The sequence below is a fragment of the Panthera tigris genome, chromosome A2 (genome assembly GCF_018350195.1).
Source record: "Panthera tigris isolate Pti1 chromosome A2, P.tigris_Pti1_mat1.1, whole genome shotgun sequence".
In the NCBI taxonomy this organism is placed as follows: domain Eukaryota; kingdom Metazoa; phylum Chordata; class Mammalia; order Carnivora; family Felidae; genus Panthera; species Panthera tigris.
In genome coordinates, this window is record NC_056661.1 from 31,516,671 (window position 1) to 31,543,937 (window position 27,267).

General features: G+C 47.9%; 1 protein-coding gene across 3 annotated transcripts in view; it reads right to left on the reverse strand.

Moving 5' to 3' along the window:
- PRICKLE2 (prickle planar cell polarity protein 2) overlaps positions 1 to 27,267 on the reverse strand; it is a 323,193-nt gene that overhangs the window by 17,043 nt on the left and 278,883 nt on the right. For all 3 annotated transcript variants that reach the window (XM_042979354.1, XM_042979353.1, XM_007084362.3), the window contains one exon: positions 25,551 to 26,426. In XM_042979354.1, the coding sequence (XP_042835288.1) occupies positions 25,551 to 26,426 (876 nt within the window). The remainder of the gene's footprint in view (positions 1 to 25,550; positions 26,427 to 27,267) is intronic.

Below are 27,267 nucleotides of genomic sequence, written 5' to 3' on the forward strand. Positions count from 1 at the left end.
GAGAGGCGAGAATGTACTCACGACAGTTTGCAAGGTGAATGTGCATAAAGCATCCCCCTCCTGGGACGCTGGACTGGTAGGGCTGGGACACGGGCCCCAAACCAGCAGCTCATATGTTAGGCCGTGTTTGGTCTGAAGGGTTAAGTTTCTTTCTTTCGTTTTCAAGTTGGAATGCACAGGGGCCTTCACCATCTGTGGTCTTAGCCCTGGGCACATTTACACATTTGTCATACCTGCCTGTCCACAAGCCTCTCTTACCTCTCCCAGCAGCGTCAGCCAACTTGATAAGAGGGGTAGAAGGTTGGATGAAAACGGTTTATGGATGTAAGGGCAGTACACAATGCGCTCTTCTAAGCTTGGGGAATCCTTGCTTCTCAAGAGCCTACTTACACACAGCTGAGGGTTGACAAAATGCTATTCTTGGCAAAAAAGTTTATGGTATCACGTATGACAGAGCCAATTACCAGACTGACAGACGGGCAAAAACATAAACATCTACTCCGTGGTAGATGGAGTGTCTTTTTTTTTTTTTAATGTTTTTATTTATTTTTGAGACAGAGAGAGAGAGAGCATGAGCAGGGGAGGGGCAGAGAGAGAGGGAGACACAGAACGCGAAGCAGGCTCCAGGCTCCGAGCTGTCAGCACAGAGCCCGACGCAGAGCTCGAACTCACAAACCGCGAGATCATGACCTGAGCTGACGTTGGATGCCTACCGACTGAGCCACCCAGGCGCCCCTGGGGTGTCTTTTAAAAGGATGGGTGGGTAGCATGAAGAATTGATGAAAGGATAGGAAAGGAATGGAAAAATGGTTATATTAAAGAGTGCGTGCAAAATGATGCATGTACAGAAAGAGACATGATTTGGGGCTTTCATCAAGAGCTTATAAAATCAAGCTACAGAATACAGTTCTTGGGTAAGAACTAAGTTTTCAAGTCATCATTATCACTTCTATTATTCATTTACACTTAAGATACTCTTCATTGGTGCTCCCTCTGTGTCTGGAGGGGAAGCCAGTGGGGTACCTGTAGGTGAAGAACTGAAAATAGAAAAAAAAAAAAAAAAGATGAGCAACTTGCCCAAGGTCAAGAATGATGGGGATGGGTGACAAAGGCAGGGACTGAATTAGTTCTCCAGACTTCCAAGAGGCAGCTTCTTGTCAAATTTGAGCAGGCATGCAAGTTACCTAGTTATCTTCTTAAAATGATGATTTGGGTCCACTACATTTGGGGTTAGACCCAAGACTCTGAATTTCTAACAACCCCCTAGGAGAGGCTGATGTTGTTGGTCTGCAGACCACACATGACACAGCAAAGGTCTGGGTGCTTTCTCTTTCATCATGAATTTGCAAGGAAAGCTTGGTTTCCCCGGTTTCTCACAACACATTCAGGAAGGTGTGGCTCACACACCAACCAGAGGGCTGTACGTGAGCATGTGATACCCCCAAATCTCTGGCCAAGGAACCAAAGAACTCTGAGGGCAAGTAAGGTCGTGCTGTACCCTGTTCCCTTCTTCTCCACGAAGAAGGCTGCCACGAATCTATTTCCCTGCTTCTGACAAGAGCAGAGCCAGGGTGGCGTTCTTGGAAAGCATAAAGACACTGAACCTGGCCATGCAAACTTCCCTTCCGGCTCTCGATCTGTGCCCTTCACCTGGCTTCCTGAGGCAACTTGGGCTTGGCTAGACTCATCCTTCACGCAGATGGAATAAGCAGCTGCTAGCCCAGGAGGAGCTGGGAATCCAGAGTCCTCCAAAGCCCTCAAATCCCTCTCCTCCTACCCTGCCAACCAATCGCACACATATCCCAGTCTGAGAATTAAGGAAGCTTTTCCAAAGGATCCTCTCTGGATTATACAAAAAAGGATTCTGTAAGCAAGGAAGTCTGGCAACTTCTGAAGAACTTCTGAAAACATTTAGCTTAAATGCAGTGGAAATTATCATAAGGAAGATACTATGACAACAGAACCCCTTCCCCACCTGGCTACATCCCCACCCCCACTCAAAAGGACACATTCTGGGAAATGGTGGCTTAGCGCTAACTTCCTCTTTAAAATCCAAGCATCTCTGCTTACAGTTTCTAACTCCATCACTGTAACAGCGCCGTGTGCAGTGGAAATTGACGCCTAAGGCCAAAAGAAACGGATCCTGACTTTATTTAACAATTTTTAAATTTTCTTAATCATGGATTTTTACATGAATTTTGATTCTTAAACTGCAGCCGTGAAATACTGCTTATCTTGATTACTGAGTTTTTGGTACCCCTTTCAATTATGGTCCCACGGAGGGTGCCTCATTTGTCGCACCCTGGTCCTGGCCCAGGACCTTTTTACCTTATTCAAATCTTCAACTTCCTTTGTAAAATTCCAGGGATTGTACTTCCTCTTGTATTTCCTATAAACTGTGTTTACTAGGGTAGTGGAAAAAGTAATTGGCCCGGATACGAAAGGCCCTGGAGTCAGCTCACAGCTCCGTCGCTGCAAACTCCAGGAAGACTTTGAATAAATCGCTTCTCCTCTCTGAACTTAGCCTTTCTTCCCTTCTGAACCTGAACTAGGGATTCTCCGACCTTCTCTCAGCTAAGAGTCTGTGATTAAAAAAAATTTATTTTTTAATTATTTGTTTTTGCGGGGGGAAAGGTTGTGGGGGGAGGAGACAGAATCTCAAGCAGGCTCTGCACAGCATGGAGCCCGATGTGGGGCTGGAACCCACAAACTGTGAGATTGTGACCTGAGCCGAAGTTGGACACTGAACCGACTGAACTACCCAGAAGCCCCCCCTTTTTTTGAGATGGTTCAAAATGCTTTTTTGTTTCTACTGACATGTAATGGACACATAACGTTGTACAACACAATGACTACATATATGTATATATTGCAAAATGATCACCACAATAAGTCTAGTTAATACTCATTACCACACAAAGTTACAACTGTTTTTCTTATGACGAGAACTTTTAAGATCTTCTCTCTTAGCAATTTTCAAATATACAGTACAGTATTATTAACTGTAGTCCCCATGTTGTACATGACATCCCCAGGACTTTTTATAACTGGACGTTTGTACCTTTTGACCCTCTTCCCTCATTTCTGTGAGAGTCTGATTTTGATTCTATGATCCAAGGCAGACAGACACTTCCCGCGATCAGATCGGTATGGATCAGCATATAGGTACCAGAGCAGTCTGCCCCTCAAAGGAATGGTGTCTGACCGAGGGAGTAAACAAGAGAGAGAGAGAGGTAATGGAGGGTTGTCTGAAATGAAAACACTTGGAAGGGTCCCAGACAGGGAACACTTAAGGATGTACTCTGTTGACAGAAAGAAAAAGGGAGCAAAAAACCCACTACACCCAAGATTGGTCTGTTTTGTCACCATTTATCACAGCAAACCTATTGCGAGGTCTCACGTCGAATGGGTAGTTATCTCTGGCCTGTGCTTTGTCCCCAGCAAGTCAGAGGGAATGGTCGAGGCTCACTTTAAAATAAGGTGTGGTCCTACATCCAGCTGGCCAAGTGACACATGAAAAAATGCTCAACATCACTTATCATCAGGGAAATACAAATCAAAACCGCAATGAGATCCTACCTCACACCTGTCAGAATGGCTAACATTAACAACTCAGGCAACAAGAGATGTTGGCGAGGATGCGGAGAGAGATGTCTTCTGACTGCTGGTGGGAATGCAAACTGGGGCAGCCACTCTGGAAAACAGTATGGAGGTTCTTCACCAAATCAAAAATAGAACTACCCTATGACCCAGCAATTGCACTACTAGGTATTTATCCAAGGGATACAGGTATGCTGTTTTGAAGGGGGCACATGCACCCCATTGTTTATAGCAGCACTATCAACAATAGCCAAAGTATGGAAAGAGCCCAAGTGTCCATCAACGGATGAATCGATAAAGAAGATGTGGTATATATATACAATGGAGTATTATTTGGCAATCAAAAAGAATGAAATCTTGCCATTTGCAACTACGTGGATGGAACTAGAGGGTATGATGCTAAGCGAAATTAGTCAGAGATAGACAAGTATCATATGACTTCACTCATATAAGGACTTTAAGACACAGAACAGATGAACATAAGGGAAGGGAAGGAAAAATAATATAAAAACAGGGAGGGGGATAAAACAGAAGAGACTCTTAAATATGGGGAACAAACAGGGGGTTGCTGGAGGGGTTGCGGGAGGGGGGATGGGCTAAATGGGTAAGGGGCACTAAGGAATCTACTCCTGAAATCACTGTTGCACTATATGCTAACTAACTGGAATATAAATTTAAAAAAAATTCAAAAAAATAGTGGAAAGAAAAATAAATAATAAAATAAAATAAAGTAAAATAAAATAACATGGGGTCCTGGTACCACCTGTTTCAGAATCATGTGGGCAGCAGGTTTGAAAATGCAGTCTCCTGGTTCCTGTCCCAGATCCAATGCATCAGAATTTATAGCAGTGGAGCTCAGGAATTGGCATTTTCAACAAGTTCATCAGTTGATTTTGAAGCCTATTTCAAATGAAAAAACCCGCTGCTTTGAAGTCAAATGAGTGTGAATAAATAAACAGGTGAGCCCCCTCCTCACTTGCCGGCAACCTCGGAATTCGGGATCTACGAAGCTGCCTGTTATATAACTGCCTCTCTAGCGCCAAACAAGGTGTGAGGATATTCTGTGACCTGCCAAGCTGTGAGCTGCTTTCAGTCGCACGATCTCCAGGACAGTTTGAGTTACCTTTCCCACCAGATCTTGGCTGGTGGAGACTGATGACTTAATTCCCCGGCCCCTGTCACTGTGTGGTCCCTGTGCCAACCCAGCCAGGGTGGATAGCAACACAGCTCCCCTGGAAACTGTTCAGATGGCTAGCTCCCGAGAAACCCATCAGGCTGCTGGAGAATGCAGAAAGGGAGGGATTTTACTTGGTCTGGCTCCAACTCTTGGGCCATCGGAGCTGTTCTCTGCTCTATGGGCACATAAAACCCCCAAATATCAGAGTACATGGGTGACCACACTGGGTATGTTCTGTAGTCCCCGTCTTCAAGCAGGATTTGGTTCTATCAAGTGCCCAGCTCAGAGGACCTAGACTTTCGATGAAAGTACATATCTGTATTACCTAGAAAAAGGCAGTATCTACAGAAACTTGCAGTGTGCATATCCCTTGATGTACAAGTCCCATTTCTAGGATTTATGCTATGGAAAAACATGAACAAGCACACAGATATATGTAAAACAATGTTCACTAATGTAACCATGAAAAACTGGAAAAAATTCAAGCATCCAGAAACAGGGGATATGTTAAAAAAAAAATGATGGTACAATCATATAATGAGACAATATGTAGCTTCATATAGGTAAGGAAGACCTGTACACATCAACAGGGAAAGAACAAGGTATACTGTTAACTAAAAAAACAAATTGCAAAATGGTACGAGAGCTTTTTTGTTCGTAATTATATATCTGTCAGTGTGTGCCCAGAGACAAATGCTGAAGGAAGAGTCACCTAATGGTGGGGGGGAGGGAGATGCAAATTATGGGACAAGTGCAATTGATATAGTACCTTGACCCTTGAATAACATAGTTTGAAAAACTATACATTTTTTTTTGGATACAGTTCAGTGCTGTAAATGTATTTTCTCTTCCGTATGAATGTCTTCACATTTTCTTTTCTCTAGCTTACTTTATTGTACGAACACAGTACACGATACAGTCAGTATAAAAAATGTATTCATTGGGAAGGCTTCCAGTCAACAGGAGGTTACTAGTAGTTAAGTTTTGGAGGACTCAAATATTATATGCAGACTTTTGACTGTACAGGGGTTTGGTACCCCCAACCCCGAGTTCTTCAAGGGTCACTTGTATCTATTTCTGTAGTTCTATAATATTTAAAAGTCTACTTTTGTGCATAATTTAGAGGAGACAATAAAATTGCATGCAAAAAAGTTGGGAACCCATGCCTTTTCACCCTGGCCTACCTCTCAGGAAAGCTAGAGGCAAAATACTTTTCCTGGGGCTGAAACAGAGCACAGGACAAGGATGTGAGTCACAAAATCTACTCTTTTCAGAGTGCTGTGAGGCAGAGCAAAGATAACAAATCCCACCTCAAATCTTGTGCTAAGTTATTCGGAGCCGTTTGACATGGAAAATATCTGGGGTTCACAGAGAGGCGCAAGAAATCAGGGCTGGTGGTTCCAGATCTCACACCATCCCATCTCCACCCCCACCTCTACCCAAAGCTCTGAGCCCAGTCAAAGGACCTGCCGTCTCCAGAACTGGTTTAAAAAAAAATTTTTTTTTTAAACATTTATTGATTTTTGAAAGACAGAGAGAGACAGAGCGTGAGCAGGGGAGGGGCAGAGAGAGAGGGAGACACAGGATCTGAGGCAGGCCCCAGGCTCTGAGCTGTCAGCACACAGCCCGACACGGGGATCGAACCCACGAATCGTGAGATCATGACCTAAGCCTAAGTCAGAGGCTTAACCGACTGAGCCACCCAGGTGCCTCTCAGAGCTGGTTTTAAGTATGAGCCACAGCACATTTACCAGTGGTCATCACTACTGGCCAAACAGCACTGCACAAGGAACTTGGCCCTGGTGGCTAAAGGCTCTGGACTCGGGCTGCCTCTCTCATTGGCCGTGTGATCCTGGGCAAATCCCTCAACTTCTCCCAGCCTCTGTTCTCCCATCTGTAAAATGGAGGCTCACTCATGTACCAAATATTTCATGAACCCGACCATGTGGAGGTTTACCAAATACGGGCGACGTGTCAGACAATGCCCCAGCTGCTGGGGCAACAGCAGCAAGAGCAAACCAGCTCCAAGCCTCTGCCCTCAAGCAGTGTTCCTCCCAGGGGGTGAGGGGGACAATACACAAAGTATTAAGTGGCAAACAGTGCTAAATGCTATAGAAGATGACGTGGCTGGGAAAAGGGGAGGGAAACATTTTGTGGGGGGCTGGATCAGGGAATAAGGATAGACCCCACTCTTACCAAACGAGCTAATGCGCCCGATGGTCTAGACATCGCCCCGTCCCACAGCAAGTTCTCAGTAACTGATGCCATTACTAGCATTATTACACTATTAGCCCCCTGTCCCAACCCGCCCCCCTTCCTCCACAGCCACGTCCTGTCCTTTTAAGTTTTTCCTTACTGGCATGTCACAGGAGGCACCCTTTTGAACCTTCCTCGCGGACAAGGCGTGCCGGTCAACAATTTTCGGTACCCGACTTCATTTGATTTTCATGAACCCCCTCCGGGCAGGTTTGGGTCCTCTTGCTGTTTTTACGCAAAGGAATCTGAGGCTCAGGAGGGTTGTGGGCGGGAGGGGGGGGGGTCCCTCCCAGATCACACAGGGAGCATCCAAATCCTAGTGAGCCTGACTGAATTCAGAGTTCTTCTGCCTCCTGGGCCAGAAAGTGGGGTCCCATCTGCCCAGCTCAGAGCAGGCAATGCCCCTCCTGAGGCCCTGGCAGCGATGCCCATGTGCCCTAGGGCGCCACTGGTGAGGGGTGCCTGGTGAGTCGCAGCACGCCGTGATGCCGAGGACCGGCAACTAAGGCAGATGTGGAGTCCTGACCTGCTTTCTCTCTCAGTCCCGTTGTGGGATTCGGGGTCTCCCAATCAAACGGACTTGGGAAGTGGTCAGCCGACGCGGATTCAACAGGGGCCCTCACGGAGGGATTAGGGGCGGAGTGGGAGCGGATTAATTGAACAGCTGAGGCCACGGCTCCAGACGACTGCCTCAGTTTATAGGACTAAAAAAGCTGTTCCTTCTCATTGCAGATCACGGCATCTCGGGCTGCCCCGAGGGAAAGCGCTTCTAGCCTCACAGAGGAGAGGAAGAGGAGAAAGGAAGCGGGAAGGGCTGGCCTAGTCTGACGGTGCCCACGGTCGATCGGTGGGACAAGAGGTGCCCCCTGCTTTCTCCACGCCCGGAAAAACGGAGTCCCTGCGCCTGGTACAGCACATACATGGAACTTCTCTATGGGCAGAAAAACACTTCTGGAGACAGATTCAGCTCCTGTTGCTGAGGGGGTGTGGGGACTTTGGCGAAGTCAAGCCAGGGCTCATCAGGGTGGGGGAGTGGTGTGGCTATGCTTCCCTGAGCAGGGGAGAGGTGTAGAGTGCAGGAGGGGTTTGGGCACTTTAAAAGGCATATTCAAGTCTTCTAAGGTGTTAACTACCCTTTCCCGAGTACAACTAAAACCAGGGGGGTGTAGGGCAGGCATTCACAACCTCACCAACATTAGGGGCAGACAGTTCTCTGTGGTGGGGTGGGGCTGTGCCCTTGAGGATGGTTTCGCAACCTCCCCAGCCTCTACCCACTAGATGCAGTAACATCCCACACTCTGTCATGACAAATCAGCATGTTCGCAGACACTACAGAACGTCCCATGAGGGGGGTAAGAGCACCCTCATGGAGAAGCACGGGGTTATGGCTGGAAGCATAGGACCCAAGCGCTGGGACCCTGGCTCACACTATAGGCTGCGTTGGGATCCTGAACACGTCATTCAGTATCTCCAAGCCCTGGATTCCTTATGTGTGAAATGGAGATGATGGGATACATATGTTTCAAGGTGTTATTAGCAAGATTAAGGAAAGTGCACTAGTTAACAGAGTCCCACGGCTGTGCGGCCAGCTCTATTTATGACCGTAGATCTTTGTCGCCTTCGGGACGGACAGGGGATGGTCTCTGAACAAGAGGGTGGGAATGCAAAGATTCAGAAACTCTGGCAGGGTGGGAGTGTGAGATTCTTATGTTTAGTTTATTAAAAAGAGGGCATAGCTTATTTAAACACCACCACCACCACCAAAACTTGGGAAACACTGATCTGAATCAGTGTTGTGTGAGGCAGAGTTGCAGACGATCTAGTTTCTATTAGAACAAGGGAAAGCAAGCAGGAGGAGGTGGGGCTCTCCTGCCCCAGCTGGGTGCCCTCATCTTGCAATGGCAGCCAGTGAGACTGTGTTGGCTGAGCCCAGGTTGGCTGCTGTGGGCCCCGTATGGGCTGGATGGCTGTGAGGAAGGGAAGCAAATGATACAAGGGTGTGGAAGATGAGTTTTCGAGGGGCCTGTGGCAGTCGGTGGACCCTGTCCATTTTGGCTTCCCATGCTGATGTCTCTCTGGAGAACCCTTCCTAACTGAGGAAGACCTAAGCTGTGTGTAAACTCCCTTTTCTCAGCCATAATGAGGGGGCAATGTCACCAAGAGCTCCCTCCTTCTTCAAGAGCTTTTAATTGATGGAAGGAAATATGGAATACTGGCGAATAGAGGGAAATGGCTACGTGACCCTGGCTATGCGACCCTAAACTCTTTGGCTCTTACTTCTCTGGTCTCCAAGAAGGGGAGAATAGCTGTAATTGTTATTGTTTATTGTTGCCCGCTTGGCGTTTCCATTTTGGTCCTTAGCTACAACAGCATCAAAATATATGGGTCCTGAGAATATTCCACGTCTCTGTTGATGTGGAAACAACAAACATTTCTTAGTGTTTACTGTGATCTGTGCATTGTATTAAGCGTTTTCTCATTTAATTCTATAAGGGTTGATATATGTGAGGAAATTCAGGCTCAAGAAGTTCAGGTCATTTGCTCAAGGTCACAGGGCTGAGAGTTGAACAGGGGCCCTATCTGACGCTTGGGACTATGATCTTTTTTTTTTTTTTTAAACGTTTATTTATTTTGAGAGAGTGAGCATGTGCATGCATGAATGAGGGAGGGCCAGGGAGAGAGGGGGAGAGAGAGAGAGAATCCCAAGCAGGCTCTGCAATATCAGTGCAAAGCTCGATGCGGGGTTCAAACTTATGAACTGTGAGATCATGACCCGAGCCAAACTCAGAAAGCCAGAAGCTTAACCAACTGAGCCACTCAGGCACCAAGACTGTCACCTTAATGGCAATTTCTAGGCCCCATGGGTAGGATTTGGTAGAGCAAAGATGTTGCTAGAGAGCATTGTTGTAGGTTCATAAAAGAGCACTCTCTCCTTTAAGATACGCTATTTCACACGGAGAGAAAGGGCCAATCTAGGGCAATAAAAGTGGAACCACGGGGCGCCTGGGTGGCTCAGTTGGTTGAGCGTCCGACTTCGGCTCAGGTCACGATCTCGCGGTCCGTGGGTTCGAGCCCCGCCGTCGGGCTCTGGGCTGATGGCTCAGAGCCTGGAGCCTGCTTCCGATTCTGTGTCTCCCTCTCTCTCTGCCCCTCCCCCGTTCATGCTCTGTCTCTCCCTGTCTCAAAAATAAATAAAACATTAAAAAAAAAATTAAAAAAAAAAAAAGGTGGAACCACCTCGCACCTCCACCCAGAAGCCAGAAGCAAATGCACCTGATGAAGATTTTGCGTTTGCCTTAATACCTTGCTTCTCAATCTTGTCTGCTTGACAGAACTACTGGGGAGCATTAAAATATTCCTTTGCCCACACCAAATGCCAGACCAGTTAAATAGGACTCTCAGGGATGGGGCCCAGGCAGGTGTATTCTTTACACTCCTCAGAGGGTTCCATGTGTGACCAACACTGACAACTGTTGTCTGAGTATTTTAGCATCTAACTTACATCTAGCCAATAGGTATCCGATCACATTTTCCCTTCAAAGAGCCTGAGAAGACCTGGTAGCCATTTTCTTTAGAATAAGTGTTTAAATATTCACTTTATTTTTTTTTTAATTTTTTTTTAATGTTTATTTATTTTTGAGACAGAGAGAGACAGAGCATGAACGGGGGAGGGTCAGAGAGAGGGAGACAGAATCTGAAACAGGCTCCAGGCTCTGAGCTGTCAGCACAGAGCCCAACGCGGGGCTCGAACTCACGGACTGTGAGATCACGACCTGAGCCGAAGTTGGACGCTTAACCGACTGAGCCACCCAGGCGCCCCTAAATATTCACTTTAAACCCTCTGAGTTTGAGGTGGGAAATCCCATGAGATATTGGCTCCTTTTTCCATGTTAACAGCAGCCAAGGGCCTCAAACATTTGCAACCATGAGCCTTGGTCACCACTCAATGAATCTGACCTAACTGTGAATTAGTGAAGGTCTCATCTCCTGTCTTATCACAGTGATGAGATTCTATAAGCAAGAGTGATGTTACATGGTAGCTTTCCCCCCAACAATACAAAATCCTCCTGCTGAACTTCTGGATGTTGGCCTTAGGAAAGGTCTTCTGAGGAAAGGTGGGGAGGGTCTAGAGCTTTGAAGGTTAAGTGAAAGCCTTCTGTAATTTCAGCAATATCTACCCAGGAAGAATGACAGCTGCACAATCTTTCTTTCTTTTTGTTTTTTAAATTTTTTAATGGTTATTCATTGTTTTTTTTGAAAGACACAGAGAGACAGAGCACAAGCAGGCATGGGGTGTAGAGAGAGGGACACAGAATGTAAAGCAGGCTCCAGGCTCTGAGCCATCAGCACCGAGCCCGATGCAGGGCTTGAACTCAGGAACTGCGAGATCATGACCTGAGCTGAAGTCGGACGCTCAACTGACTGAGCCAGCCAGGCACCCCTCAATCTTTCTTCTTAAAGACCAACAAACGTATCCCAAGAGCCCTGGAGTCTATTTGCCAGGGCTAATACTAGCTAATTTGTGAGATAAAAAAAGAAGGGGTTGGGGAATCATACTTCCGCATAGCATATGTTTTCAAGGATTACTGTTTACTTAAGGAAAGGCTTTTGCATTAATCAGATTTCTGTATTAATTGCTTGGCTAAGCCAGGTTACCTGGGGTAAAAGTCAAACGTACTGCACATGTGAAACCCAGGATATGGCTGAGCCAGAAATCAGCACTGAAAGAAAAAGTAAGAGCAATAGAAAGATCAATAGAAAGTGTTCACACACACGTTTTAACAAAACTTTTTAAAGGGGCATGTTCTCCCCCTAATCTCCCCAACACAGGATATTTTTGACCTTCTTTTGATGCTTCTTGGTACACCTGCATTTGCTTTCTCAGCTCACTCTGCAAAGTCACCTGACTTTTTCTACTTTAAGACACCCCACTGAGCAAGGGGAGGAGGACAGGGTTCTCAGAGGGATTCCAGGGGCTTGAACTGGAGCCAGCAATAAAATGTGAGTGCTTCAGAGCTCTAAATATAGCTCTCTCCCCCTTGACAACTATGGTGGCCTGCTTTCAGTTGCTGGAACTGCACAAATTCTTGCCTCAGGGCCTTTGCATATGCTGTTCCGAAGGCCAATGGCCTCTTTCCCCTCCCCTTTTCTTCCTGTGTAACGCCAAGTCCTTCTTATCCAATTCAATTCTTTGCTTGAACATCACTTCAGAGAGCTTCCTGACCTCTAGTCTTGACCTTGCTTATTTCCTTCATGGCACTTATTGCAATCTGTCTTTATGTGCATGTTTGTATATCACCTGCTAGATGATAAGCCATCTCTATCCTGTTCTCCCCCTGAAAGCTGCACCAATGGCTGGCTCTCTTATCCTCTGGCTTCTAGTGGGGCTTGACTCGTGGAAGGGGGTCAGAGGGCAGAGTGTGAGAGAGGTCAAGATGTTGCCCTGGCTCCTTCTGCCAGGCCACAGGTACGGCCTTCGCTCCTACTCATTGGCCCTCCTTCATTTGGCTTTAATTACTCTTTGTGTCACGTATTTCTACCCAGGGCCCTGACCCTCATAGGGGCTGGGTCTGATTTATTCACCAATGTATAACTGAAACATGGCAGGTGCTCAATAACTATTTGTTGAGTAAGTGAATATAAAACAACTAAGAATCAAGATTTTTCTTAAAAAATAAGGAGGGCGCTCATTGGGATGAGCACTGGGTGTTCTACCTAAGTGACGGATCACTAAATTCTACTCCTGAAACCATTATTACACGATCTGCTAACTGGGATTTAAATACAAGTAAAACAGACAAAAATGCCTTTCTCTTCCCTATTCTGTTTCCAAAAACAATCTTGTATCAAACTCTGGTATAGGAAACGGATAAAACAGGGTTGTTGGGATTCTGGGTGGTGGGTGGAACCACACAAGCATGGTCCCCTTTCAAAGGGCAAGGCTAGCAACCCAGAGTATTACAGATGAATTTGGAGGGAATGCCATGAAGGAGGATGTGGCATCTTATCCTGTGCATACAACTGTGGCACAAGGTATTAGGGGCTGGATGGAGAGTGAATATTTACATCTCAGTGCTCCCAGGAGGACTCTGGGTTCAGCTGGTGGAAGACAGCGGGGGCTGAGGGGGGTGGGCAGGAAATGGCACTTCTGAGAACCAACGAAGAGTGTTTTGTTTTGTTTTTGCCTTAGTCTTGGGGCTCAGAGGAAAGCTGGAGCGAAAAACGTCCTCTGATCTCACATGCTCCATCTAACAGTGCAAGATAAGGTTGTGTCACCCATGTGCCCCAATGACAAAGGCCCTCACCATAAACAGATTCAGAAGCCAGAAAGTGACAGAGGAAGCCATCTGCTTCTCGGGCAGCCCTAATCCCAAGCAGAAAGGAAGCCACAAAGGACAGTGCTCAGGTGACAGAAAGCCCAGCCGCTGACGGGTCACGGTTCACTCAAGGATGATTTGGGTTCACTCAAGGATCTCAAGGGAGATTTGGGTTGTTGAAGGAGAATGCTAGGGGAACCTCGGGGCCAGGCTGGAATCCCTCTCCCTGCACAGGGGCCTGGGCTTGAAACACATCTGCAGATGAGGGCCTGGCTGGGCCTGTTCCTGGGGCTGATAACGATCTCAGCGGGAAACTTCCATTGTTGTCTCCCCTCATGGCTTCCTAGCTCAGGGCCCAAAGCAGGGCCTGTTTCTTCTCTGAGAAGTTAATTGATACTGGGGGAGGGGGGGGTGTGAAATCAGCGGGGAAAAGGCTGAGGACTGGGAGCTGGCAGTCCCCTTTGTCACACGGGGAGGGCGGGCTCCATTAGCACTCATAGGTGTTACAGGGGCATAATTAGGCCACAGATTGTGGCAGCCTCTTTAGGCTCGGATAAGGCTGGAGATTGAGATCCAGGGAGAGAGGGTTCATCTTTCTGGCTGCAATCATTACCCAAGATCCAAGCGTCAGAGCTCTCCAGTTGTGGGCGCCGGCGTGAGTCTGGATCACTAACATCTACGGACCCGCCAAGCGCCATATGCCCGTCCTTCCCTTCCTGCCCTCTCCTTCCAACCCCGTATGTGAACGATTTCTGAGTTCCATTCCATCTTCCCTCTCTTGCTAAGTGAGCAACGGGCTGCGACAGAGTTAAAAGGAAGGTGGTTTCTGCTGCGGACGGGGTTTCTGAAACGCCTGGCCGGGGCGGCTCCTTGACATGACAGCAGGCTCCCCTCAGACGTGGTTCTGAGCACCTTCCTTGGGAAGTGATCACTTCCAGGGCAACAGCCTGTGTCTAGACCAGGCTTTCTCAGCTTTGGCCCTACTGACTCATGGGACCAGATGGTTCTTGGCTGCGAGGGAAGGTGCTCTTCTGTGCACTGAGGTATGGTTGGCAGCATCCTTGACCGCTACCCGATGGAAGGCCCTAGCACCCTGCACCCCCAGTTGGGACCATCAAAAATGTCTCCGAACATTGCCAAATGTTCCCCCTAGGTGACACAATCCCCACCCCTCCCCACTCACCCCTACTGAGAGCCACTGACCTGGGCCACCCCAGTCACACTGGGAGGGCATTTGTGTACAGATGGGCATCCCAGGTAAAGGGAATTTCTCCCTAGGTCTTTTTTTTTTTTTTTTAATGTTTATTTATTTATTTTGAGAGAAAGAGAGAAAGAGAGTGAGAGTGAGAGAGAGAGAGAGAGAGAGAGAGAGAGAGAGAGTGCACACATGGATGCAGGAGTTGGGACGGGAGGGAGAGAATACCAAACAAGGTCTGCACTGTCGGTGCAGAGCCCTACATGGGGTTCGATCCTAAAAACCATGAGATCATGACATAAGCAGGAATCAAGAGTCGGGCGCTTAACTGAGCCACCCAGGTGCCCCTCCCCTGGTCTTCTGACCTAGGACCCAGTATCCAGATATAAAGGGGGAAATTTAAAAAATGAGTTATTCTAGGCTGTACTCTTCTTCTATCCTCTCCCAGCTCTCAGCTCAACCTGCTCCCAAGGAAAAGACACAACCGAAGCCTGAACTGGACTTTTCTGCCTTTGAAAATCAGCACCTCTGACTTAAAAGGCAGCCATCAGATAGTCTGCTCCTGCCAGGATGAAACACCCTGGCAAGGTCTGGACTGCTCACTGCTAGGCAGCACAGAATCACTGCCAGGAACACTCTCACGGAGAGCGTGCCGTCAGAATCAGAGTCCTCACAGGTGGCCTTAGACTGATAACACCCTCGGGGGGGTAGATGGGTCTGGGCAGGATGACTGACTCCAAGAAGCAAGAATCCCTTAGACTCTGCACAGGTGACAGTCAAGGATCTGTTCCAACGAAAGGCCCAGAGAACAGAAGTACACCAAAGGACATTTTCTACTGCTTTCTGCAAAGAGCAAAACGAACAGGTTTTTGCCCCCACTCCTTCTACACGGGAAGAATAAAAGAGAAAAAAGAAGACAGGAGCTGGGTAATCTGCAAACTGGGACACCAAACCCTTGGGCGGCCAAGAGTTGAGAAAGGCTCTTGTCTGGAACCGAGGAAAAGAATGGGGGAAGTATGCCCGTTTTAGCTAAGTGGATGGGGAATTTGGCATGACATTTTTAAGCTGTTCAAAGTTTTTGGACCAAAGAAAACGCCAGGCTTTGTCTTGGTAATTTTGTGTTGGAAGGCACAGACTTTATCTTCTAGACGGTGCCCCGCCTGTTTACTCAGCCCGATCGTGACGGCTGCCTCCCAGACACATGTCGTGGTCTGGTTCTGATTTGGGAAGGGCAGGAGGGAGGAAAAACACACACGCAGACAGCTAGCTGGGTGTTCAAGGTGATGCTCATGAAAAGTATACTCGGTTTAACCACCAAGCAACCCACCTCAAATTCATAGGCAGCTTTGGTCTCATGGCCTTTTCATTTTCATGTTAATTTACAGCTGAAACAGGCCTCATTTGGAGAGTACAAGGTTTTATGGTCCACTTTTTCTGCGGCATTCAATGACAATGCCAAGATCACCAAATGCCTCTGGCACATGGTACTCTCTTTCATGTTTAGTCCATACAGTGTAATTAAGAAACAAACCATCCGTGTTTTGGATAACGTGCCCTGAACTTACTAAGATGCTATTTGCTATTTGCTGTCAGGGACATCGTCAGGGCTTTTCAAAAAGCAGAATAATCTAATTTTTCTCTTGTCTGAGCAGGAGGCTAGACTCACGGCTAAGAGAAGATGCAAAGGAACATGATGAGAGAGAAAAAAGTTCCAACCACAGACAAGTTGGCAAGAGGACTGATCACTCAGGCACGAGGGGAGGAGTCTGGGTTTCTCTAGCTCAGGGCTCCTTAAACTTAGCAGGCCTAAGAGTTGTGTGGGGGCATTTGTCAGAAATGTTGATTCTCAGGTCTGGGCCCTGAGAGATTCTGTTTATGGGTCTGGGATGGGCCCAGGAATGTGTACTGTTGACAAGCATCCCAGATGAATATAATGTAGGTGGTCCTCCAGTTACTCTGATGGAAAGGATGGTGACTGTTTACATGGACAAACAGATTCCCCAAAACTGCCCCAGGTGGCTTGTACTAGGAAGTGGGTTTTATTTGTCTTTGAGAGAGAGAGACAGAGAGAGAGACAGAGAGAGAGACACAGAGAGAGAGAGAGATGGGGGTGGGGTGGGGAGAGGGCCAGATGGGAGAGGGAGAGAGAGAATTCCATGCAGGCTTCACATTCAGTGCAGAGTCCTATGCGGGAGTTGATCCCATGACCCCGAGACCACAACCTGAGCCAAAACCAGGAGTCAGACGCTCAACTGACTGAGCCACCCAGGCGCCCCAGGAATGGGGTTTTAATCACACTCCTTTCCAGTGCTCTGGGAGGCACTTCACATATGGGCAGAGGAGGGGTGGCTAGGCCAGGGATGGCTGGCACATAATCACTGATGGGCCCCCTAGTCCTACCAGAACACTCTGGGAAGGAGATGCTCCAGTGAGAAGGTCAAGCATCTGGCTAGAAACTGAGCCAAACTATTTAGAAGGTTTGATTATGTTTATAAGGAAAGAGAGAGTCAAAAAAAGTACATTTTGTTGATGTAAGTCAAAGGAAATCAAGATTTAAATACAAATTGGTTTGGGAATGACCTAAATGTCCAATTCCAGAGATGTGGTAACATCCATTTGACTGAGTATTAATGCAGTCATTAAATGTGATGGTTTACAAATGCTATGTACAAATGCTATGAAAATGAGCTAATGACAGAATGCAAATGAAGGAATTCAGGACTCAGAATATTCAATATGTTCACAATTCAGAAAAATTAATGCACCAGTATATAGGGAAAAAACCCGAAAATTCACCGAAATATTAGCGCTGGCCAAGTGGTAAAGCTGGTGTGTTTTCCCTATTTTTATCTTAATTTTTCTCTTGTACATTTTCCTAGCTGCTCATATGTTAAAAAATAAACCATAAAAACCTGAGTTTCAAAGCCATTTTCAAGTGGGGATGGGAGCTATATCATTTCCCTTTGTGAGATTCTCAAATTCAAAAGTTCCAAGAGAAATGTACAGCTTCTTTAAAAATCTACTCTAGAAAATGTTGAACTCATCTGAAGAGCCCATCAGCCCCCTGCCTCCACCCTGGACCCATTTTCCAGTGTTGCCTTTTCAGTATGAAATGAGTAAAATAGCAATCTTTCCTCTCCTGTCAGCAACCACGGTTACTTACTCTGGGTATAGATGGCTGCTCACGCCCAAGGAGGTTATAAATAAGCCTCCTGAATGGTTATTAGAAACCAGGACACCGGAAAAATTTCTCCGAAACCAGAAAACATCAGAGAGACTATGACCTAGAGCAGGCATGCATCAGTCATTCCGGGGGAGCTCCGTCCTGACTGGTCTGTCCACTGCTCCCTGGCTCTGAGAATATCCTCTGCTTCCACACATACCACAAAACTGACCCCAAAAGAGAAACGTGAGATGAACAGATTCTGCTACGATGTTCATTCTGCTGGTTTTCATCTGGCCCCTGGTCTGTGAGTCTGATTCAGAGCCATGAAGTACCAGCAAGAGGAGGCAGCTTCCCTAAGGAACACAGAGAAATTCACCCTGTGGGATCAAGTCAGAAACCCGAATCACATTCTGAACGCTGAGCAGAGGGTTGGGCTCTGTCCAGTCGGCGCCTTGAAAACATCTCCTTGCTGGCCCGAATCGCCTACCTTAAAGTCACCACAGGGACGTGCCCCTTTGTCTCCAGAAAGCCATGGCTAATATGCTTGACGGACATCTGACGTCAAGTTCACATGACAGGGACAGAAGTTCCTTCTGGAGGAAGGAACCAGACGTGGGGTCAGTCCCAGAAGGATGGGATGCCTATGACACGGGGCTGTTTACTTCCTTACAGCACAGGGAAGGTGTGCTTTTGAAGCACATTTCCTTTGAAGCTACTACCTTGATTTCTCTTTGAAAAGCCCATCTCTATTCTCAGTCCCTGCAGTACGAATGGGCTTGACCCCACTGCCTCAGGCCCCGGGGATGAGTGCGTGACTCTGAACGAACGGACCAATCAGAGCCATCGTTCCTTGGCTCCTCCCACCACAGCGGTTAAAGGAATTGTTAGGTGACCCACGTTGGGCAAATGAGACTCAGATGAGCTCCCATCCCCCTTCCACTGGTGCTAATGGATGTTAGTCAGCCTAGAGCTGCCGACCCTCTACCACCCTGGGAAGAGCCCACCTGGGAATGAAGCCAGACGGTGGGGAGAAAACAAGAACCAAGAGAGGAAGAGAAGGACATCATTTAGGCACCTGGATCCAGCTGTTCCAAGAACCAAAATTCTGCGACATTTGTAGTCACTTGATTTAAAAAACAAAACAAAACAACAAGAAACTTATTTGTTTACACCAGTCAAGGTGGGATTCTGACACTTGGAAACAAGAGTTCTGTAATTCCCGAGAAGAAAGACAATTCCAATGCATTTCCCAAGGAGCTGCCAGGCTGGCCCTGAGGCCAACGGGCAGGACTCTCGGTTTGCTAATCTGTAATTCCAGGCTGAGCCACCCGTCCTTCTCAATGGAGGGAACGAACAAAGGATCTGGGCCGTGCAATTTATGAGCACGACTGAGGTGTGGCCACTCGAGTTCGGGCGCCAGCTGGTTGGGAGGTTTTACCCAACAATTTAAATAAAGAAATTGGGGTAGAGGATGCGTATCCAAGCTATGCAGAAGAAAAGGAGAAATGTTCCTGCCCAGAATTAAATATAGAAATGTTTTGCATTACAAGGATTAAAAAACATTTCAGACATTCTTGGTAAAGGGAGCTGTTCCAGTTGTTGCTTTAGAGCCCCACACTGTCGTGTCTCATTCTCTTCCAGTTTGCCTGCAATGCTGAAAAGTCACCCCAGGACCCCTAGCAATCAATAGGTCTCGGTGTTGCACAACGAAGTGTCCCTTGTCAAGCTGTGTCGGTAACAGATGTGTGGAGGTGCCACAACAGTGCAACACCGATCAAGGACAGCAGGAAGCCCTTTTGGACTATTTCTGCTGTGTCTCTATTTACCCAGGCCAACGACGCATGTGCTTTCGGCTGATGCTGTGATTTTTGGGTCAAAAATCACAGAGTAGGCAAACTTATATACATTTCTAGGTTTTCGATTCGATCTTCTTCTGTCCCTCAGGACCCCTTCCCCCAGGGGCACTGTAAAATGCCAATTTCCTCTCCTAGGTCATCATCACATCCATCCTCTTCTTTCATTCAGTCTCCACTGTTGTTTACACTGTGGACCTTCTTGCAGGCCTTTATTCTTGCCACACATTCCTACCACAGGGCCTTTGCACATGCTGCTCTTGGTGCCTGGAATCCTTCCCTTATCCCTCAAGCATCACTTTTTCAGGATACCCTGTCTGACCTCCCTGATTCGCCTATACCCCTCTCAGCGCACATTTGCCACAATTTCCTATTGTATAATTAAGATGTTTACTATCTATTAAACGCCACGGGACTGAGAGGGGCAGGAAGGTAAGCCCCTTGTCTACTTTACCTCAGCAGTGCATCCCTAGCACCTTGCACAGGCCATGGCACCGACTTAATCATGTTATCAGCTAAAGGCATTGAGCACTTAGGGGATATCAGGTACCGTCCTGAGTTCTTTACAGGAATTAACTCAAGAATTCCCACAACAACCCTCTAAGGCGCTGCTGTCATTTCATTTCAAAGATGGGGACACTGAATCACAGAAAAGATACGCCAGCTGCCCAAGGTCACATAGGTATCAAACCACGAAGTCCAATATCCACCTCTGGCAGACTGGTCTACAGTCTGTGCCCTCATTCACGCTGCTGTACCTCACAGGGTAGGCGCTCATACCTCACTGGCAGGCAGAATGAATGAACGAACGAATGCACACAGACCTTCCTTTCTTTCCTCCATCCACATCTGCATTTGCTTCCTTTAGGCCCCAGCTCTGCCTGACCCAGCCACTCCTGTGGCATGTGGCTGGTCCTCAAGGCAGAGCCGCGTTCCCAGCCACGTTGGTTGCTACACACCAGGGCCCTTGGTGGGGGACCAGCTGACCGTCTCCAGTTGTCCTTGGGTGGGGCCTCTGCCTGAGGCAACCAGTCCCCATGGGAACTCTGCTCTGCACCTGGCCCCGGCGTGACCTGAACCGTGGCCCTGACTTGCACTCCAGCCTCTCTCTCCATTCTGTGGGTGCCTCCTGCCAGGGGCCAATCCCTGGACAATCTGCACTTGTCTCCGTGGTCTTTAAGTGCCTCTGACCCAAGCAGGTCGCCTTGGATTGCCAGCTTGGCTCCTGCCCTGCCAGGGCCAGACAGACATCAACAACCTGGCTATGGCAGGAAGAGAAATCCTGATCTTTCCAGATACGGTCACTGCGCAAATCCTGACCGTGACCATGACCCTACCTGTGAGGACTGTAACAGAGAGGTTAAGAGCAAGGGCTTTGCAGACCATCACACCCAAGTTCGGGTTCCGCTGTCAGTGGTGACCATGGGGAGGTCACGACTTCTGTGCACTTGAGAGTACTTAACTGTAAAATGGGGTAAATCGTCAGACTTATAGGGCTATTATGAGGATTTAAAGAGATGCTATATGTGAGATCATCATCATGTCAGACCACACTCTGTGGTCTCATGGTTGTCCTCGGCCACTCTTATCACCACCATCCACATGTGCCATGGTATGCTGATTAAGGACCCAGGCCTGCAGCTACAATGCCCAAGTTTGAATCGTGCTCCTTCGCTTCCCAGCTCTGTGGTCCTGAGCTATACATAGCCTCTCCGTGTCTCACTTATGTCATCTATGAAATGGGCATATCAACAGTGGGATACTAGAAGTTCACACAAGCCCTTAGAACTGTACCTAGTACAGGACCAACACCCAATAATGGCAGTTGCCAGTGACGCTGGTACTGCTATCTGCGAAACTGTGATCATCCAAGGCTGTAAGCTGCTTGGGAGGGACGTTTAGGCAACGGCAGAGTTGGAGAGTTTCTGCAACCTACAACCTACTTCCAGTTCCACACAACGCTATTATAAATGGCGACCGTGCTCGCCTGACTCACTCTGTGTGAGCGTAAGGGATGGACTGCGTTTTCCAAGGAGAAGGGACAGTATGCTCCTGGTTGTAAACAAATCAGTAGGTGTCAAAGCCAGATTTAAGGCTGGCAAGCCACTGCGGCTGTTTTTCCAGATCGGTTCAAAGGAAAAATGCTGTCTACGAAAAGATCATGCTTCGTGCCAGATTAAACACTACAGACTTTTTCAATAACATGATTTATTGACCATGGAGGAAAAAAAAAAATCCATCATCCTGAAAGCTAGCTTTCACCTAAGGATCAAGGCTTTTTGACAAAGCCTTCTATGACACATATCTGTTACTCACAGACTGGGGTTCCAGGATTTAAAGACACACGGTTCTGAGCACTGCCTTCTTTTGAGAATCTTCTAGCAAAATTTAAACGCAACGGTGGGCGTTGGCAACAAAATGACCGACTTTTCCAAGTCTAGTAAATATCATGGCTTTGGGGTGTGTGTGTGTGAATGTGTGTGAACATGTGTGCAACACTGGACCTGGAAGGCTATTTAAGCTGTGCCCCAGTGACCAAGGAGGAAGCAGTGTTTCGAATATTAGCTGCAATCTTTCTTCCACGCTGCTGTGTCTGACAGATCTATGGAAACACAGGGGCACAAAATGCATTTCTTCAGTTCCCTACTTCTCAGGCTCTCCACATGCTGGTTTAAAAAAAGAGGATCCCACAGGAACGTTCTCAAAGCTGAAAATGCAAACCGGCACAGCTGGTGGGAGCTGGGAGATGTCAGTAACCAAAACACTCTTAGAGGCCAAAAGTGTGCACCAGTATGTTTGGGAGAAGAATGAAATAGTAACAAAAAGTATCTGGTAGCCATTACAGAAGGTCTTACATGTCACAGACGACATTAACAAGTTTAAACGCATTAACAAGTTTAAACCCACGATCACGTAATTCACCCAAAAACACAATGAAGGAAGTACTGTTATTTACCAAATTCCCTGGATGAGGTAAGGAGCCTTAGACAATGTAAGCAATTTGTTCACACAGCTCCCCCGTGACGAACGCTGGATGTGAACTTGTAACCCCAAAACGTCAGCTGTCAGTCTGAACACGGGGGCTCATGTGAGAATTTCCAAAGAGACAAACGATGGGCTTAAAAGTGTGCCCATCCTACAAGCTCACGTCTGCCATCTGTCCTGTCCAACAGAGTGGCTGTGAGCTCCGTGTGGCTACCAAAATCAAATGCAATTTCAAATTCTGCTGCTTAAACTGTCGTTGAACACTTAACATGTGGCTAGTGCAGCCGATGGCCTGAAATTTCAGTTTCATTTAATTTTCATTACTTGAAATTTCAACAGTCTCATGTGGCTATGGCCTCCATTGGACAGTGCTGATCGGTGGAATTGTTTTTGCTGTATCAGACACGGTTCAGGGATGCTTCACCAAAATCTCACAAATGGTGGGGCATGAGGGGCTCTGCCCAAGGGCCCAGAGAAAATCATGGGGATAAATTCCGTGTCTCTTCTCTAGGATCAGATACAGTATGTTCTTCAAACACAATCACGTGGCCTTTCCAATATCCCCAACACCCAGATCTCCTGACTTTCTCCTAAGTCACAGCATGAGGACAATAAAGTCACAAGAGACAAACCCAAGAACAACTGTTCTCAGACACTGGTTGCATCAGCTTCAGCTTCAGCGGGGGTGGGGTGGGGGGAGGGGCAGCTGGTTGAAAAGCAGGTTCCTGGGTCCCGCCTCCAGTGGGCCTGGGGGGAGGCCTTGGGTTCCATGTCTGAAACAAGCAGCCAATGTAGATTTCAATGAAAGTGGTCTAGCTTCAGGGGCTGAATTGCATATTTATCTCCTGGCCTCTTAAATAATTATAGCATATGAAGTTTTCGAGAATAGCACAAACTGGGCTGGAAGCCAGACAGTCATCTCTCTGCACTAACTGCTCACTTCTATGACATCGGGCAAGGTGCTTAGTCACTAAGGCCTCATTTTTGTTTCATCTGAAACAAAATAGCTGCTATTTGTCCTCTAGGACAAATGAGAGCACAAATGTGAGAGCATTTGAGAGGGATAATGGCTTAAAAACACACTGCATAGACATCCTATCAGTAAGAGAGATGTTTTGCTTGTCTCGCAGAGTTTAAATAGGTTCTACATTTTAAAAAATCCACATTTTTAACTTGTCTGGAGAAAGTGGAATGGTTGGCAATTTGGTACGATTAGGAACATTGCTCTAGGGTCATAGGCACAGGTTCAAGCCCCCACTTGACTTTTTAAAAGCTGGGTGACTTTGGGCAAACGGTTCAACTTCTCTGTGCTTCAGTTTCAACTCTGAAATGATAATCTTTTTGTTTAAAAAAATGTTTTTTTAAACATTTATTTATCATTGAGAGACAGAGAGACACAGAGCCTGAGCAGGGGAGGGGTAGAGAGAGGGGGAGACACAGAATCTGAAGCAGGCTCCAGGCTCTGAGCTGTCAGCATAGAGCCCGACACGGGGCTCGAACTCACGAACGGTGAGATCATGACCTGAGCCGAAGTCGGTGGCCCAACCGACTGAGCCACCCAGGCACCCCTGAAATGATAATCTTAATAGTATATCCACCTCAGAAGGCTGTGAGGGTTGAATTAAGTAAGCTAATTATAAAGTGCTCAGAACAAAGTCTGGCACATGGTAAGAGCTATAGAACCGCTAGTTGAAGAAATAAATATCTTTGCACATGGCCACCACAGCTGGAGCTGAGCGCTGGCTGTCATCGCCAGATAGGGTTGACGTGCACATGTTTATCACAAGCTCCACCAAGAACCATTTGATGATGGGGTCCCTGATGGAAGGGGCAGACATGTGTCTCCCTCCTTGGGTGTTCTGCCCATGAGGGGCAGACACACTCAGTGCGTCTCAGAAAAGGACTTCTCAGTTATCCATGGTGAAGGACCCGTTTTTTATTTTCAGTCCATTGCAGACAGACATGTGGTCCTTCTGAGCAAGACTAACACACAGCACATGCGACGTACAACTCACTCATGGCTTCCACAACACCGACTGGTCTGTACCTGCACCGATAAGACAAGCCCACTGAGCATGCATGTGGATGTTGTGGCAATGCCCAATTGTTCTAAGAGTTTCTAAACGTTGTCATTTTCAGTACGTATCTCACGGCGGACTGTGGCCAGCTTCCTTCCTCAGACTACGCTTTGAGTAGTGCCATCTTACAGAACATCTCCATCAGTCTTCACATGCACGCAAACCAGCTGGACAATTTGGCTGGAGAAAGCAGGCCTCGAATTTAATCTCTCTCACACTCTCCCCCTCTTCTGTCCTTTTCAGCCTGCCTTCCCTCTACTGTCTATCCTTATTTCTTTTGCCTCTATCCACACATTAAAATGAGATCCCTAATGAGATACTGGGGTTCAGAAAAGCCTTGGAAGCTGTTGTGGATGCTCTGGTGTCTCAAGCATTACCCAGCTTTGTGAGTACCACCCCCAGCTCACAGCTGCCTCTGCTTCCGAATGTTGTCTTTGGCCAATAGCACCTGCCGTGTCCCATGCCCACATCCTCCACAACCTCATCCCCAGGCTGTCCTCCAGCAGCCCAAAGCCAGTGACCGAAGGACATGGTGGCGTGGGATGACAGCCACTTTGTCGCAAGAGGGAAGCAAACATATGATGCAACTCAGCCTCCAGAGCCCCCGTGGGATCAGGCTGAAGTCAGATTCCAGCCCAGAGCTGGAGTCTTCGCCTGGCCCCTCCTCCCGCCCTAGGCCCTCACTGTGCCTCCCCTTCCCTGGGAGCACGCCCTGAACATGCCACAGGCATCTTCACCCCCGTCTCAGGCTCTGCTTATAGGGAATGCGTTCAAAGACAGAAGCCATCTGAAACTGGGGTCCCCCTTCCTTGACAACCTGTTGGAGGAGGGCACGTGGCAGGAACAACATGAAAGTCCTGAAGACCAGCATCAGGTCACCCAGAGACTACCTCTGCTCTGTTTGCCAGGTGAAGAGGACCTACCTGTTGCATTCGACAGGGCCAGTGATTCCATGGAGCCAGGAGGGGTCTGCTCTGTGGGCGTCATGTCCTCGGTATATTTCAGGGAACTGATTGGATGGCGGGTCCGACACTGCTGAGTAGATATGCCCCCTTCCTCTTCCTCCTCCTCCTCTTCGTATTTGGGGACTGGGATGCTGCCTCGGGTTTCACTAAAGCTCTGACTGGACATATCGCTGTAGCTCTCCTGGGATCTCAGCCTTCCCGGGTAATAGTCCTCACGGCATTCCTTCATGAAGCTGCCGCCGTGCCCCTTCATGGCCAGTGATGAGTTCCTCTTGGGGTTGCTGAAGTGCTTGCCCCACATGTCGGGCTGGGCCCCAGCCCCCTGCCCTCCCGGACTGTAGGAAGTTCTGAGGTTGCACTGGCTGAGAAGCTGCAGAGGACTCTGGGACTGGTTCTGCTCCATCTTGTTCCCGTAATGGTAGGGCTCGTCCCGGCTCCTCCAAATGGGGTCCCGGCTGAGGCTGGGCGTCTGGCTGGACAGGCTGAGCAGTTCCATCTGCAGCGACAGGGGGTCCACGTCGGCCGACAGCCGGTTGGAGCCCACCTGCAGCTGGCTGTGCTGGTTCAGCATGGGCTCCTCCGTCTTGCCCTTGTTCTTGCCGATTTTGGCACTGCGCCGGGATTCCTTGGCCCTGGCGTTCTGGAAGGCCGAATCGGATGAGTCAGAGCCATTGGGGTCCTCCCCGGCGCTGCAGGCCCGTGAGCAGAATATCTGGCCCTGCTTTGGGAGGAACGGCCGCCCCAGGAGGGATTTCTTGCAGTGAGCACAGCAGAAACAGGTCTCGGTGGCATGCCAGTGTTGGCCATCGTAGGTCATCTGACCTTGGTCGATCCCTGGGGATAGAGGAGACATGGGAGAGAGGCTGACAAGCTGCTCAGAGCCCTGTATCACCGTGTGAAACACACAGCATCCTGGTTTGGCTCAGGGTTCCAAACACAACAGAATAAACTATCAGCAGATCCATAATCAGGACCTCACACGAACGGTACTCATGTCCTATTAGGAGAACCCCCTGGTTCCACCAATCAGCTGCCTCTGAACTCATCCGCTCCGAGCAGAGAAAAACTAGATCCAAGCGTCGTGCGCATGAATCCTTCCGCCTGGGATACATTCTCCCAGACAAAATAGCACTAATGACACTAACACACGCTTTCAATGCTTTGCGTGTATGTAAACTCCTTTGACCCCTCCACTGTAATGAGGTAGGTTTCTAGTATTATTTCCATTTTTCAGACGAGGACGCAGAGATACCGGAAGGGTAAATAACTTGCCTAATTTAATACAACTAGGAATCACAGGTGAGATCTGTATCCACAAGACTTGCTCCTAACCATGACATTGATACTTTCTCTTTCACTCTACTTGGGGGTCTGCTCAAACGCCAACTCCTTGGAGACGTCCTCCTGTACACCTGAGAGCATCCTCTCCACCGTTCTTTACCCGGACCTGCTGGATTTTTCTTCACAGCATGAACTGTGCTAGACATTGAAGCACTCCACATGTACATCTGTTTGTTAATTCTCTCCCCACCCCTCCCAAACGAAGTTCTAGGAGAAGAGGTTCATTAATTTTCTGTGGCATGTCCAGGAACACAGCCTGATGTACCAGAAGGGCTCTTTATACACTGAATGGATGAAGTGAATCCCATACCAGCATAGGCCATTCACATGAAGA